The sequence below is a fragment of the Haliaeetus albicilla genome, chromosome 14 (genome assembly GCF_947461875.1).
Source record: "Haliaeetus albicilla chromosome 14, bHalAlb1.1, whole genome shotgun sequence".
Taxonomy (NCBI): domain Eukaryota; kingdom Metazoa; phylum Chordata; class Aves; order Accipitriformes; family Accipitridae; genus Haliaeetus; species Haliaeetus albicilla.
In genome coordinates, this window is record NC_091496.1 from 24,806,066 (window position 1) to 24,822,337 (window position 16,272).

The window sequence follows — 16,272 nt, forward strand, 5'->3', positions numbered from 1 at the left end:
GGGCCCTAATCAGACTCCAGAGATTTAGCTCTCACATGGTGAAGCAGCCTTTTTAATTTCATTTTAGAGAGTGACAGTGCTAGGCTTTCATGTTTCTCACAGCCGTAACTGTGAAGATAACCACTGTGAATATGAACCTGCCTGGATGCGCAGAGAGCCTGCAACAACAATTTCAGAGAGCTGTGAACTACCGGCGGGCTCCCACCAGAAGTACCCTGCAAGAGCAACGCGCTCTTCAGTATCAGCTCACCCCCCACCTCAGAAAGGCACGGTGTCGGCGGCTTCTTTCTCTCGGGGGCCATTTGAGACGCCTCTCATTTCCCCCCATACTACACGGCAGAGGCTGCCAGCGAGCCGGGGGTCGGCGGCCAGCCGGGCCGGGCCGAGCCAAGTCGGGGGCGGGGGGGTGGGGGGGCACAGCCCACCGGTCTCCCCTCCCAGCACGGCGTCCCCCCCACCGCGAGTCTGAGCGGCGGGCGCGTTTGGCACGCCGGCCCCGCTGCCCGGGACGCGGGGCAGGGCGCAGCCGGGCCAGCCGCCGCCAGGACCGGCAGGGGCCGAGCGGCGCAGCGCTGCTGAGCGGCGGCCGGGGGCTTTCCCGGCCAGCAGGGGCCCTCGTCGCTGGGAGCAGGGGAGCAGGGCGGCCGGCCCCGGCCCCGGCCCCCTCCACCTGCGGGCCGCGGCTCCCCGCCGGGGCGGGCCGCGGTGCCAGCCCGGCCGCGGCCCCGCCTCCGGCGGGAGCCGCTCGGAGCAATTCCCACGGCAACCCAGGCTCGACCCCCTTCCCAAACCCCGCCTCCCCTCCCCGCCCCTCCGCTCCCGCCCGGCGGCCGCCGCCGGTCGGAAACAGTCTGTGTGTGTAAACTCGACGTGTCCGGGAAGGTGCGCGCCGCTCCCCGCCTCGCTCCGCGCCCGGCCGCGGGGCGCGCCCGCCGAGCGCGATGCTGGACCCTTCCTCCAGCGAGGAGGAGTCCGATGAGCTGCTGGAAGAGGAGCGGCGGGACGCGCTGGTGGCGGCGGGCGGCGGCTCGCCGCGCTCGCTGCCGCCGCCGGCCCGGGACCCGCGGGGCAGGGAGGCCGGCGCGGCGCGGGCGGCCAGCCCCAGCCCCAGCCCCTCGGTGCTGAGCGAGGGCCGGGAGGAGCAGGAGCGCCTGCAGCGAGAGGAGCGGGAGAAGCGGCTCCGGCTGCAGCTCTACGTGTTCGTCGCCAGGTGCATCGCGCACCCCTTCAACGCCAAGCAGCCCACGGACATGGCCCGCCGGCAGCAGAAGGTGAGCCCCCGCCTGCCCCCTGCCCTGCCCCGCCACCCCGTGCCCGCCCGCCGGCGAGCGCCGCCCCGCCGCCGCCGCCGCCGCCGCGCTCCGGCCCGCAACAGGTTGAGGCGGGCGCTTGGTCAGGCGCCCGGGCAGGGCGGGGGGAGCCGCCGCCGGCCCCCGCCGGCAGCGCGGAGCGGCGGGCCAGCAGGGCGTCGCGAAGCTGGGTTTCGGCGCGGCTTCTCCGGCCCGGCCCCTGCGCCTCGAGGTCCCTCAGCCGAGAGGCGTAAAGTCCGTTGGAGTTTCTAGAAGGGCGCTGGAAGCGGCCGCGCCAGGGAGAGAGGGGCGCGGAGGGCGGCGGGGCCGCGGCGCGGTGGAAGGGCCGAGTCTGCTCCTCGGCGCTGCCCGAGGGGTGGAGGTACGCCCCCGGGGGTGCCTCTGCAAGTGGCGTTCTGGCCGCCTGTACCGACTCGAGCGAATTCGGGCATCCTGCAGAGGCGAACGAGAAGACTGTTTGGTTTCCTTAATTACGAAGTGCGGCCCCTCTGCACCGAGGAGCCGTTAGCATACGTGTTTGTGATGGGAACGGCCTTCTAGTGAAGGTTGGCCAAAATTATTCTCGGCGTCTTGTACAGCACAGGCGAGCTCCTGAGAACCGGCAGGTGTGCGGTGGGTATTTATGCCGTAACGGTGCCTGTTCTCTGTCACTTTCGAGCTGTTGAATAGGTAGAATACTTAAACTTCTGAAACAGGGTGCTGTGTTTCCAGATAACCGCTTAAAAGCTCAGTTCTTGGAAGTGTTTGGTCTAAAAAAATACGTGTATCTTTTTTTTACTTTCAGTTCTGTAAAACGAACAAACTAACTCCAAAACAGAAAAGAAACCCCCCAAAACCCCTTCCACATCACTTTCCAGAGGGATAGTGACAGGACACAAAAAAGAATTCAGTTCCACTTGGCCTTTTATGACCTTGGTATTTCCATACCTCTAAGGGTTTATAAAGTCCGGTGCTAAATGTTTTGGGGTGTCTGAATTATGCCTGCTGTAGGTAATTTGTGCTTAGTGAATTCCCTGACAAGCTATCGTGGTGGTCATAAGAAGATTATTTCTGGAAGAACGTTTTGTTTTTATTGTTAGATACTTAAACTGCGAAGCCTGTGTAAAGACATCTTGTAAACAGGAAGCCAAAGAAAATCTGGCAAAATGAGAATTTTCACCACCCCACTGAGGACTCCTTACCCCAAACCAGAGTCATCATAGAAATGATATTTTGAAGGGACATCTGGACGTCATCTAAGTGTGACTTCCCACTGGACAAAGCCCAAGCTGACCTGATGTAGTGTTGATACCAGTCTAGGTTCAAGCAGGAGGCTCAGAAGCCTCCAGAGCTGAGATCCCACAGCCCAACTGTGTGGCCTGCTCCTGTGCTGCATTGCCCTCCTCTTGATGAAATTTTCCTGATCAGCTTCCAAGGTACAACTCTTGGCCATCAACTGCAGAAGATACTGAACATTTAGCAGTTCTTGCTGATCTCAGTCACTAACTATAGGAACTGTGTTTTAAAAATAACTACAGTATTAATTATTTTTATTAATAAGATGTATGAAGAGAGATTACTGATGTGCAGTGAATACAGAAATGCAACAGTTGTGGGTTTAACGTATGAGCAATGAACTGGCTGATTGACAGAATTGACTTGATACCTAAAACTAAATGTTACTTTTGCTAATTACTGTTTTTAAGTGAACTCTGGCTTTTGGTTTAACTACTATATGTAGAAAGAGATTTTTGTCATGCGTAGGAATTTAGCTGCAGAAGAAGGATGATTTGTCTTTTGCTGGTCAGGAACTAGCGTTTTTAAATAAGATGTAGCACACAAAAAAAATTCTTTCTAGGAGTTGCACCTCTCTCTAATAGTAACGAAATGCACGTAAACATCCTTCGTCTCACTTGACAATTTGATATGTTACCCAATGAATTACTGAATATAGGGTAGCAGAACTAGTCCTGAGTTTTGAGAGTCCAGAAAACCTGCTTTGATAGTTCAGGATTGCTGAGAGCCGTACGAAGGAGCTCTCTCTTCTGCTCTAATTTTTGCTCTCTGTGCTGCACAGTGGCCCCATGTCAGCCTTAGGAGTGAGAGTACAACCACCTGTCTTACACTGTGTCCTGTAGTAGGATGCTTTTGGATGTGTGATAGCTGGACTCGTATTCCATAGGGTAAAAGTCTGTCTTATTTCCTGAGTGAATTTTCCCACCGCCAAGATATGATACAGATGCAGACTGTCCCCTAATCTCTTGCTCTTTTGCTTCACATCTGATTTCTGTTATATGGCTGGCTGTCCATGGTGGGCTGGACTGAGATTCCTTACCTGTGTTACTTAACTGGAGCTAACTACCGCACGCCCTGTCCATCATCAGTGCGTAAGCGATCCAAGGTATGGTTTCGAACCAGAACCTATGATACTATGTGGTTCCAGCTCCCAGCCCAGTCTGCCTGTCTCTGCTTGCGTGCTCTTCGTATGCTTTTGCACCAGCAGTCTTTCTGATAACCTAAGAATAGTATCCACCCTGCTTGAGAGCAGAAGTAATTTGTTCTTTCTGCCAGTTCATTTGGCATATTGCTGAGCAAATATTGCAGAATGCAGTTTGCTTCTTTTTTAATGTGGAACATATTATCCAGTAAGGGAATGAGATGGAATTCACATATCAAATATCCTCAATTGCATTGTAATATCAGTAAGGAAATGGTTTACAATATGGCTGGCTTCTCATGTTCTTGCTTCAGTATCAGATTAAAATGTACTATATGGTATCTTGAAACCATCATACTTAATGGACTGAGTTATACTAATTAACGTAAAGAATTTTAAATGCAGGCAGTGTTTCACTCCTTTGTTGTCCTTTCTCATCCTTCTTTCTTCTCACTGAGTAAAATTAGCTTAGCTCTATTGTGATAGATAAGATTGATTAAAAAAAAAAAAGAAATCAAACTTTAAGAAAAAAAAAGAACTATCATAATTCACCATAGTCCATCAACTCTGCTAACTTGCTTTTAGAATCTTAGAATGGTTTGGGTTGGAAGGGACCTTAAAGATCATCTAGTTCCAACCTCCCTGCCATTGGCAGGGACACCTTCCACTAGACCAGGTTGCTCAAAGCCCCATCCAGCCTGGCCTGGGACACTTCCAGGGATGCGGGGACATCCACAGCCTCTCTGGGCAACCTGTTCCAGTGCCTCACCACCCTCACAGTGAAGAACTTCTTCCTTACATCTAATCTAAATCTACCCTCTCTCAGTTTAAAGCCATTACCCCTTGTCCTATCACTACATGTCCTTGTAAAAAGTCTCTCCCCATCTTTCCTGTAGCCCCTCTTTAGGTACTGGAAGGCTGCTGTAAGATCTCCCCGGAGCCTTCTCTTCTCCAGGCTGAACAACCCCAACTCTCTCAGCCTGTCTTCATAGGAGAGGTGCTCCAGCCCTCTGATCATCTTCGTGGCCCTCCTCTGGACTCGCTCCAAGAGGTCCATGTCCTTCTTATGTTGGGGGCCCCAGAGCTGAACACAGTACTGCAGGTGGGGTCTCACCAGAGCGGAGCAGAGGGAGAGAATCACCTCCCTTGACCTGCTGGCCACGCTTCTTTTGATGCAGCCCAGGATACAGTTGGCTTTCTGGGCTGCAAATGCACATTGCTGGGTCATGTTGAGTTTCTTGTCAACCAGTACCCCCAAGTCCTTCTCCCCAGGGCTGCTCTCAGTCCACTCATTGCCCAGCCTGTATTTGTGCTTGGGATTGCCCTGACCCATATGCAGGACCTTGCACTTGGCCTTATTGAACTTCACGAGGTTCGCACAGTCCCACCTCTCAAGCCTGTCAAGGTCCCTCTGGATGGCATCCCTTCCCTTCAGCATGTCAACTGCACCACGCAGCTTGGTGTCGTTGGCAAACTTGCTGAGAGTGCACGCGATCCCACTGTCTGCGTCGCCGACAAAGATGTTAATCAGAGATGAGGCTGACTGGCCTGTAGTTCCCTGGGTCTTTGTTTTTACCCTTTTTAAAAATGGGGGTTATGTTTCCCCTTTTCCAGTCAGTGGGAACTTCCCCAGACTGCCACGACTTCTCAAATATCATGGATGGTGGCTTAGCCACTTCATCCGGTCATTCCCTCAGGACCTGCGGATGCATCTCATCAGGTCCCATGGACTTGTGCACCCTCAGGTTCCTTAAGTGGTCTTGAACCTGAGCTTCTCCTATGGTGGGCAGTTCTTCATGCTCCCAGTCCCTGCCTTTGCCTTCTGCGACCGGGGTGCCAAATTCAATGTAATTTAGTCCCGACTTTGCTGAAATGCATACTTTTATAATCTGGTTGCATTTCTTTTTTTAATCTGTACGATTATGTGGTAGAAATACTCTTTTTTAACTGTTCAGAGTTAGTAAGTGACCTACTATTACATCCTGTCTTAATTTGGTTATTGGTAGGTTTGTGGTGGAGAAGGAAGAATAAGCTAATATTGGAGATGTGGAACTGAAGCATGGCGTGATTTTTCAAGGTGTGGTAGAGTTAGTTCTGCAGAGTAGAAATCGTAACTAGATGAGTTTACTTCCTGAATACATGATGGCCTGTTTTCCTTCTGTTTCTTCTCTTCTGTCCACCTGCTCAATCATGAGTAGATTAAAAACATTGACTTCCAGTTAATTCTCAAAAGTAGGAGTGGTAATAATCAGTAATTTGTTTTCATCCGAACTCCATGAGTCTGTTCGTTTCTGTTTCTTGGACTTTACGTCTAAAGGAGCTGTTTGTAATGATACATGTCCACTAAATAACTTTATCAGGAAAATGTTGGTTATAGGGATAGACTTCATTCTCTGGATCACAGTTTAATTCTCAATGTCTTCATTTCTCCTGCCCCAAGCACCACTTTTCCTTGCTTTTGAGCTGCTGATGTGTATCTACTTATTTATTGGCTGAGCATGTTCTGGGAAAGAAAAATTGTCTCTTGGCTTCTGAGCCTCCTTCATAAGATGCTGCTTTCCCCACTGGTAAGGTAGCAAGGAGAGTACATCCAAAGCCATTGTTGCCAGAAACTCTAGACATATTTCAGAGGAAGAGCTGAGCTATAAAACTTGACCATCTGGTCAAAATTCTGCTGAAGAGCTTTCTAGGAAGACGTCTTCCGTTCCTTTACAAATTTCAAATTTTTTGTGAAGTGTTTCAGAAAGTAATTTTAAATCAAGTTTATTTGCCTCTTTGTTTTTCCCCCATCACAAACACCTCGATAACACCTTGTCATGATGCTCTAAGCTGTGTGTATTTTGTTTTCAGTCAAGTGAGTATAGAGTGTTTTGGTAAATGCTGTCAAAGCCTATTAAGATGGTGGCCTACACAGCTCTATACATGTTGAGGCAAGATTATTCGCAAATAGATCTTTTTGCCCTAGTCAGAACTTGCTCTTTGGGGAAGAAGCTGTTCTTGCCTGCAGTAGGAAAATTGCTTGCGATAGGCAATTGAGTCAACGGTGGCTGAAGAAATACTGAAGGGTGGTGAGAGAAGCAGAGCCTTCTAGTTACCAATGCCGCTTCAGAAATGACAATCCGTCAGAGTTTTGTTTTAATCCTATATTCTTCTGCTGCCCTGCCAGCTCAGCATTGATCGGTGTGGCTTGGCCAAAAGCTAGGCAGTGTGCTGGGTAAATGAGGCTTTGGTAAACAGCTGTGTAATGACATGGACATGTAGGGACAGTCTGCAAACCTAGTTTACTATGCTGAAAAATTCATCAGTCTCTTCTTTTGCTTGCTTGTTTTGTTTTCCCTGCCTCTTTTACCCATACTTGCCTTTGAAATTTGATTATTTTTTAATTACTGTTATTTGAGGGGACAATTTAAAAAAAATTTTCTGAACGAGTGACCTCAGGTTGTTTGTTTCTTTCTGTCACCCACGTGGTTTGATGAGTGTGTTAACTCTGTTGGCAAATACCCCATTTAAAGTGCTTGAGGAAGTCTACTTTGTATTTTCTACAGGGGAGCTGGCAGGGAGTTTGAAGGATCAGTTTACCATCACCATCTCTGCAGGAACAGTACGGGGGAATTGGCTGGCTGGGCTGCCTTGCATTTCTTGCCCTTTGCAGGCAGTTGTTATTCTCACATTGTATTTTGTATATCTGAACCGTTGGTAGTTGGTGAGAGAAGCAGAAATACCAAATCAGCTTATCTTGTCTTTATAACTTTCTCTGACATCATCTGAGAAACATATTCATTGCTATCATGGAAGAACAAAGCTGGTGAAAATACTCTTTTTTCCCCTCCAAACCATACTCCTTTCCCTGTATCTGGAGAGGGGCGGTATATCAAAATACTCATTACCATGTACTGTCTTTAACTGTGGAGTACTGCCAGAGCAGAAAATACTTGTTGATTGCTAGTTGACTATTCATTGAATGATGTATTTCTATAAAAGCAGATTTACCGTTTCCTGCCCCCGCCTCTGCCCCGCAACCTTCCTCCCCAAGCACACCTGTTGTCACCAGTTCATTTTTGGGGATGCTACTAACCAATCACTTCTCCATTTGCATGCTGCTTATTACACTTGTTTTTTCTCTTTCTGTCTTTGCACCATTTCTTTTTAATACTGGTGATTATCATCCTGAAGTTGCTTTCGGTATATATTGTTTTGCTTTTTTAATGTACCTCTGTATTTGTGTTTTTACTTTCCTGTTATCCTTGTTTCTTTTTTGTATGTAGACGTCTCCTGCTTTGCTGGCTTAACACATCTCTGTCTCCTGCTGCTTCCCTTTTATTCGTATGCTTGCTAGAACTGGAAAGCTGATAGCCCAGGGACAAAACTTGCTTCCCATTTATCAGCCCAAGAGGCGTCCATGGGGGAAGATGGGATGATGCGTTTTCGTCTAGGAAGGTGCTTGGCTCTCCTCTGCTGATGGAAGGGTGTGTGTTAGGGTGCTAGTCTTTGTGCCTTGACTCTGGTCCTATATTTAGTTGTACTAAGCCCCAGTTAGTGTATTGCTCTGTCTGAACTGGGTGCCAGCCTCTGAGGTTTTTAAACTTTTAAAGTCTCTTTTCCTATAGTTTTTTGGCGCAGTGGCTGCAAAGATGCCTCCTATATTTCTTTCCAACTTACTCCTCTTGCTGCCTGCTGATGGCTGTGGCGTGCACAGGTCTGGTACTCAAACTTCTCCTTGGTTTCTAGCTGTTGCCATTCGGGGGGGAGGCAGGGAGAGGAACAGCATCTGCTCCGCTTGCCTAGTGCCTATCCAATGCCTGCTTCTGCCTAGAAGTGCTGGCACCGAATTGAAAGCAGCCCAGCTCTTGTGCCTTGCAGCTGATTCCCCCAGGTTTCAGAATAGCAGCTGTGAAAAGGCAGTTTTCAGTTTGTTGCTGTGTGGGGGAAACTCGGAGCAGCAGGAGAGGCAGAGTGTTTGCATGTGGGTACCGGGCTGAATCGGCTTAGGTTTGCGTTTTGAAGGTTATTTTCACAGCCATAAGCACTGAAGGCTTTTCAGTTTTTGCTTAAAATTCTCTAGAAGTTGATGGTACTTGCCCAAAAAAATTTATTCCTGGTTCTTATTTATTTTGCAGCGAGGAGATAAAGCATATGCTTGTCTTCAAGCGTGATTACTTGTATGCATAAGTTTAAGAATGTTCTTGAGTGTTTTTCCTGTCAGGAAGGGGAAGAAGCATTAATTAACAGGACTGTGAAGAATGAATAGAGCTACAGTGAGTACTTCTTTAACTATGTGACCTGGTGAAGAAAAATTAGAAGAAAAGGTGATTGTACAACAATTTTTCTCCAGCTCTGTTTCCATTTTTCTCTCATGCATTAATTATTCATTTATGTTAAATTGTCTTGGCTGTGGGGTTTTGGAAATAGAGGCCAGCAGCTTCTTTTTAATGAAAGTGCTGGAGGGGTACTCTGAGTGATAGTATAGACACACACCAAAAAAAATCCTTAGGATAGTGCTTTGAGTAGACTTGTTTGGGCCACAGAAAAGGTCATGGAAGAAAGGACAAAGCTCAGATAGTGTATAAATGAGATCTCCAAAGAGATGATGTACATTTACAAAGATTAGGGGAGAAATGGAAATCAGTGATGGAGAGTTTCATGGACTGAGTTGAAGGTATTGAGAAAGTACGTGGAACTGAATTAATTTTGGAGTAAAGGAACGGTTCAGCAAGGACAATGACAAAGTTAAGAGGAATGGATTTGGAGCAGAGAAATCCACTGGTCATGAGAGTTACACTTTTCAGTATGAAACAGAAATGAAGGAGGAGTATCTTGGGGAATAAGAGTTTGCAAGAAAGATATTAAGCTAGGAAAAAGAGATAAGGATTAAGCTGGAAAAAAGTGAATAGTCTCAATATCCGTGTCAGTGTAATAGAAAATAGCAAGGGCAAAGAGTTGGTGAGAAACTTCGTGCTCAGAAGTTGGAGTCCATGGAAATCAGAGTGTTAGGATATATAGTGCATTGGGGAAGACTGTTTTCATGGTCTCAGATTTTTTTTTTTCTGCAGAAGGTTGCAGTTGGTTTATGTGTTTAGGTTTTTCTTACAGTGAATTAATGAGTTTTCTTTTAAAAAAAAAAAAAAAATCCACCTCCAGGCAGTCTACACCGAATATTTATCTTGCTGGCTTTTGCTGGGGAGCATCCCCAATTTGTGCCTATTGCTCATACATTCCTTTATTTATTTCTAAATTATGTATTCTGAGGCCTTGTAGCAAGGTGCTGGTGGCTGTTTCTCATTCAAAAGTGTTCTACGAATGTTTCGCCGTTCCAACTGTTTAATGCATCAAATATGCATTAGTGTTAAAATATTAATATTGACGAGTTTGGTTTTTTTTTTTTAATTTTGATCTCCTTATGGATGGAGCATAAGCAAAGAAATAAAAATAAAAAAGAAGTGGTTGTTTGGTATAGATCTGATATTAAATCATCTTAGCAGTTGGTTCCCCTCTGACTCTCTCTTCCTTCCTACAGTGTCATTAAAAGGCGGAGGGTTCTTCAGTCTCTTACCAGTGGGGATTGAAGAGCAACAAATAGCGGTATTATTTGGAGATGGAAGTTAACAAACTCCATTAGAAATTTTTTGTTTCTAGTAATCTTCAACTTGCAGAGTTGGAGTATTTGCCTGAACAGACACTTAGATTCAGCTTGTGGTGACTTTAACACCAAATGCAGTATCGTTCTCTTAACCACATAGATGCTAAAAACGGTGGAGGTTCTGAGCATGCTAGTATGTGGTGATGAAGTAATTAGAAGCATTTTAGCTTAAATATTCTGTGATATAAACGAGATTGGTAGAATTTGTATGGTTTTCGGTTCTTTTCAGCATGCTTTGGCTCCCAAATTCAATGACTTTAAAAACATCACTCGAGATTTTTAAGGCCAACTTTTAAAGTTGTCTTTCTCTGTCATCCAAGTTTTTAGGTACCCTTATTTAATGCTTCCAGGCCTTCTTCCATGATAATAAATGTTAGAAAGTGACTAGCCATGTTTTGTGTGTATAAGCCTTCTGTTTTATGACTTGGAATATAAAAAAATAAACATCCTGTAAAGGTAATCTGAGAATTATGAGGTCTGGCAGCCTGTGGATATATAGATATATTTTGCTCATGTGTTACTGAAGAGGAAATAAATTAAGAATGTCATTCTTAACTGTGTAATCTAAAGGTGATCTGCAGATCAGCCACCCACTAGTATCAGAGTATGTGAGCCTTTTTGTGGGCAGCACTCACTCGGACAGCTGGTCTGCAGGATGGTTAGTACCGTACGGGACTGCTGTTACAGTCAGGTGAAGATTCATTTCTCCCCACCTCCCACAGGCTGGGGTGGGGAATTTTTAAGACCCCTTTACTTTCTAAACGGCAAGGAAGGACAGCGGTACACAGTGAACAGGGCTGGGTATTAGCAGTGGTCTTTGCTTGGCTCTTCCTCAAAGTTACATTGGAGCAACTGGGTTACAACAGTCTTTCTACTCCTTTAATACAGCTTGCTGTCTGTAGATGAAAAACATGATGTAAGCATGAGAAGTATTATTTATTTAAAATGCCACAAAATTATTCAGATTTTCACTAAACCGCTAGCTGTTTTATGTGTTCTGGCTATTTAAACTCTAAAAGATTATTAACACATTAATTTGCTAACTCCAGTTGTTAGAACTCAGTCTGGAATGGCCTTCAAGAGGTCACAGACGTGATGAAATCAGTAAACTGGCTAAAGCCTCCGTACATGACCCTTTTGCTGTATTACAAGCTGTATCTGTTACAAGTGCACTTAATTATGCACAGCAGCCCACAAGGGAAGGAGACGGCACAGGCTGGCAGAGTTCTTCCCGTATTATAAAAATCTATTCATAAACCTGATTGCTGTATTCTACTAATCCATGCCTGGTGGTGTTGGACTGATGTGCAGTGGTCATGGCTACTGTCCAGTAGCTGCAGAAGTATGATGTGCTGAGATAATTGAGGCACTTGTAAAAAGTTAAGACCATCCCCAAAGGTAACACACTTAATCAGTGACATCATCATTATCTGCATTACCATTTTAGCTCTGATCAGGAGTGTGCTTTAGAGTCACCCTCCTTGTCCCACTTGCAGAGTTCTGGTTTAGACTGCAAGAATATGTCTTGTGTGTGGGCAAGGGTAAACCAGAAGTTAGGTTCTGGGAGCACATTCAGTCCATACAACGGGAGAGGGGTAGAGCCTCCTGAAATGCATTTAGGGTGGGTGTCAGGTCCTCCATGTGAACTGCTTCACTGTAGAGATGCACTTTTCTGGTGTCACACTGCTTGTCAGTGTAGACGTGACTTCAGAGAGAGTCAGAGAGATTTAAAATTAGAGCAACTAATGCGGAGTCAAGAAAGAGTGATGGAACCTAAATGAGATAAATAGCACAACAGGGCAGTCTCCTTTCTGAGCCAGTAAAGCAGGACAGAATATGCAATGCAAACATAAAAACAGCTGAAGTAACAGAGTCTTGCTATGTCTGAAGTTAATTAGGGGCAACAAACTGCCCCTAATTACTAAAAGTGTGGGATCCCCAGCAAAGCTGCCTGGGATACTAATTAAAAGAACTGATTATAAGAAATAGAATGCATAATTAATGACTGAGAAATCATTTTCAAGAGTATCTTCAGACAGCAAATAAAGTGCCCTTGGAAAATATTGTGACACCCTGAGCCATCCACTGAATCTAATCCCGCAGATAGACCTGGACTGATTTGCAAGAGGTCACTGTGCTTATACTTTCTAGTGCTGAGGGAGGGATTAATGGGGGCAGAATGACAGGTAGAATAGGAATAGTATGTCCATTTTAATATCAAATGCTCTCTTCAATTATTTCTTTTTTATGTATGATTTCAATAGAACCTGCTTATGAAATATGCTGACGTACTGTATTTTGTTTTAATAGCTGGCTTTGCAGTAGTCTGCTGCTCATACAGTTGAGTGAGTTCTTTAATACTTGGAGAGGGCCTTTGGGTAACATCCTCTCTGTGTTGATTAGTAGCATGTGTATGTGTGGCAACTGTTGGCCATCAAGCGTACAGGCCACCAAATGGACTGTGATTTCTCTTTTCTACGTTCTTGAAAAAATAGCAATCTGAAAATTACATCTGACAGAACAAAAATGGAAAGTTTAAAGATTTATTTTCCTCACCACAAAAAAAAAAAAATCTAGCCTGATTAATGAGGTTTTTTTATCCTAAGCAGTTCTTTAAAGGGGCTAACAGGGGTTAAGTTTTATCCAGGCACTTGTCTGGGTGTTGCTGCCTAATTGGGCACTCCTTATTTCATAAACTTGAAATCTTTAAATAGCCCTGGTCCTCAATTACTTTGACATGTTTATAGAAACTTAGATTAGGAATAAAAAAGCTATAAAAGCTTGGAAGCATCAAACCCTAAGTGTAATTTCCTATGCTGCTTCTAAGCATCTGCTGGAGGCCAAGGTGGGAGGCTGGAGGTGCCCCGAAGCGCTGGGATGTGCGTGGAGGCAGCCAAGAGGGACATGGGTGCCTTCAAGTAATTAGGCTGTGAGACTAACCCACTGCCGTATGGTGTATCCCAGGCAGGCATTACGTTTAATTTTTGCTGATCGATCTGGGATGACTGCAGTGAGCCCCCCTTTACATGGGATTCGTGTTCACAGAGGGAGCAGACCCAGAATTGGAATATCCATATCCTCCATAGTGTCTTTTACTTGTTCTGGGGTTCAATAAATTTATCCATATCTTTTTGGTCCCATAAGGTTGTGCGTTGTAATTCTGAATATATTCACGTACCGGAATGGGGAAACAGTTGACTCGTGTCTGCCTGAAGTGAGACCACAACCGTGCTGTGCGACCATGGCTGGGGGGTCCTGCTGCTGGTGGGGCATCCTCGCTTCCCTGCACGCTGTGGTTCTTTCAAATTCCCTATGGGACGTGAAAAATACACATGTGTACGGTTGTATATAAAAAGAGAAAAAAGGTACAGAACTGATATGAAGGGAGTAGCATGTTATGATCTAATCTGTTTTAAAGAGATTACACATTGAGCGTAAAATACTGAATACAAGCCATTTAATACTACTACTTTTTCAGAAACATCTTTTTCTGTTTGTTGTTGTAAAAATTGTAAATTGCCATTTATTTTCTTTAAAATGAACAACACCCCCACACACCCCCACCCCCAACCAAACCAAAACAACAAACCAACACCCCAAACCCTGCAGATCTGTATTTCTGCCTTGGTTCAGTTCGGTAGCTACTTCATGTAAAAAGAAACTCATAAATCTTGTGATAAGGAAGCAAAGATGTTCCTATGGCTTCTCTTAAGCCATAGGAGGTATGGCTTAAGTAGAGGTTTTATTTTTTATTAATACTGAGTTTTTAGAATTGATCTGATTCCTTAGGGCTAGCTCAGAGTATGCCCTGTTGAATACAATACATTGAATTTCTACTTTTCTATTTCTGCTCTTTAAGTCTTACAGGCATAAGACTTAAATATCTGATTTGTTTTTGTATTTGAGGATGGATTTATACATTGGCTGCAGAAACTTGCTCTGGATTAAAACATGGCATGTGTGTTCTCAGTGTGAAGGATAATTTATTTTCCTAATTTGATTCAATTTGTATTTTTTTGCCTACAGTGGAAAAATAATTAGTTCCAACAGGAAAACAACTATCCTGGTTGTGTGGTTAAAAAAAAAAAAAAGTGTCATTCTCCCCCTCCCCCCCGCCCCCCCAAAATTACCCCCGGCACTGCACAACTGTGCAGATAGCTCTTACCTTTTTCTCACTCTGACTTCAGTGAGGCTACAGAGCAACTAGCACAGCTGTCATAAGCCACTCTTTGGGGAAAAAAAGAAGATGGCCCATTTTATTTTCAAGAGTGATGTGGTTAGAGTAGAACAGTTTCTTCACATCAGTGATCAGACTGATCACTGCCTCAGTGCTAATAAGATAAATGGAGTAATGCATACTGATTATAATAGCTGGAGTGATATGTAGACTGAGAGATTGAGTAAAGAGGTGTGAGTTGTCGAAGCTCTGAGCAATATGGGTGGTCAGCGATGCAAATCCATTTCTATCTATAATGCTGGAGAGGATGGAAAATGGACAGAATTGCATAATAACATCAGAAGATAGGTAGCCTCTAACCTTTTCTTTCAAAAAGAGTGAAGGATTCAGAGTGAGAAACTAGATCATTTTGTCAATAGAGTGAACCCATCCTCGGGCAGTATCTGCATTTGTGTGTTTAAGGCAGGTGTCAGGTAATATTTATTCACTACGGTCATTCATATGAATAAGTAAAAAAACCAGCACTTAGGGTACTATCAAAATGCTTGTAAGTTGTTTGCTAATTTTAAGCCTAATAATTGTAAGCCCAATAAAACATTGAAATAATTTGGTTTTTTTTCTATAGCAAGTGAATAAATTTGTGCAATCAGTGCAGAAGAGTGAGAAACATCAGAACGGACTAAACTAATACAGTTTTAAAAAGGGGATGGCATTTAATGCAGGAGAATTTTTTTTTTTAAGACGAGTCATAAACTTGTGGATGCTTTGAGATAGGCTGAGTTAGGGACACTGTTTCTGATGCAGTGGCTTGTAAGCAGTTTCGTGTGTGTGTTTGCAAACAGTGCATACAACTTGGTAAACAAAAATAAAGGCTTTTTCTGAAAGGTGGCACAAATAGGATATCTGTAGGTTTCCCTTCAATAGTTCTTGTGTTAAAACAGGTATTTTATCCACCTGCCAGTTCAGAAGATTCTTTCTGAATCACAAAATAGTTACTAGGGAATAGCACCACTGCTGACAAACAGCTCTGCTACTGTATTTGTGCCTTTAGTGATACCTATTTAATTAAATGCTTTGCTTTTGACAGAACGTGTAGTAAGCTAGGCTAACACAGTCAGTGTGCCTCAGGCACACCTAGTAAGCACTCTGGCATGTATCGTGGCTGAATGAAATTATTGCTTTGTCATGGGATGGAGAGCTTATATTGCAAAATTATTGCAGAGTTGATGAAGGTCTTCAACACGCAACTTACTGTGTATTGTAGTTTTACACCAAATGGGAAGGGACCTCCTGGACTGAGGCAGTCTCATGTCCAAAAGAGAGACCTGTTGTCCCTTTTTTTTCAGGTAAAACTTCAGTTAGTAGGTATCCCCACTGTTTTTCTTTGCTCTAGTAGTTGAGAGACTTCTGTTTCCCAACTGAATCCATTTGCAGTTTGTTTTATACGCACTTGCTGTTCTGTCAGTTCTGCCCTTCAGTTAAAATAACAGCTTTTCCTTCCTGAAGGATTTAATAGAGGATGGTGTCTCGTTGTGCTATATGAAACAATCCAAGCTCAGAACCATCCCTCAGGCAGTAGTCTCTCTCCTTCTCTGATTATCTTAACAGCCTTTCTCTGTATGTTTTGGAGCTGGAATTAACGCACCCTCCTTCTCGTGTCACCTTTCATGTTAGCATGGTGCCTGGGATGTGCTCCGGCAGCGCATCTGAGCCTTCAGCTCGGAGCAGCCAA

The 16,272-nt window shown here is 44.8% G+C and overlaps 1 protein-coding gene across 8 annotated transcripts in view; it reads left to right on the top strand.

Annotated features, from left to right (window-relative positions):
- Positions 1–763: 763 nt before the first annotated feature.
- CADPS2 (calcium dependent secretion activator 2) overlaps positions 764–16,272 on the top strand; it is a 323,617-nt gene continuing 308,108 nt past the window's right edge. For 2 of the 8 annotated variants that reach the window (XM_069802016.1, XM_069802017.1), the window contains exon 1: positions 764–1,271. In XM_069802016.1, the coding sequence (XP_069658117.1) occupies positions 942–1,271 (330 nt within the window). In that variant the 5' untranslated portion in view covers positions 764–941. The remainder of the gene's footprint in view (positions 1,272–16,272) is intronic. The other 6 variants (XM_069802018.1, XM_069802019.1, XM_069802020.1 and 3 more) reach the window with 3 other exon arrangements.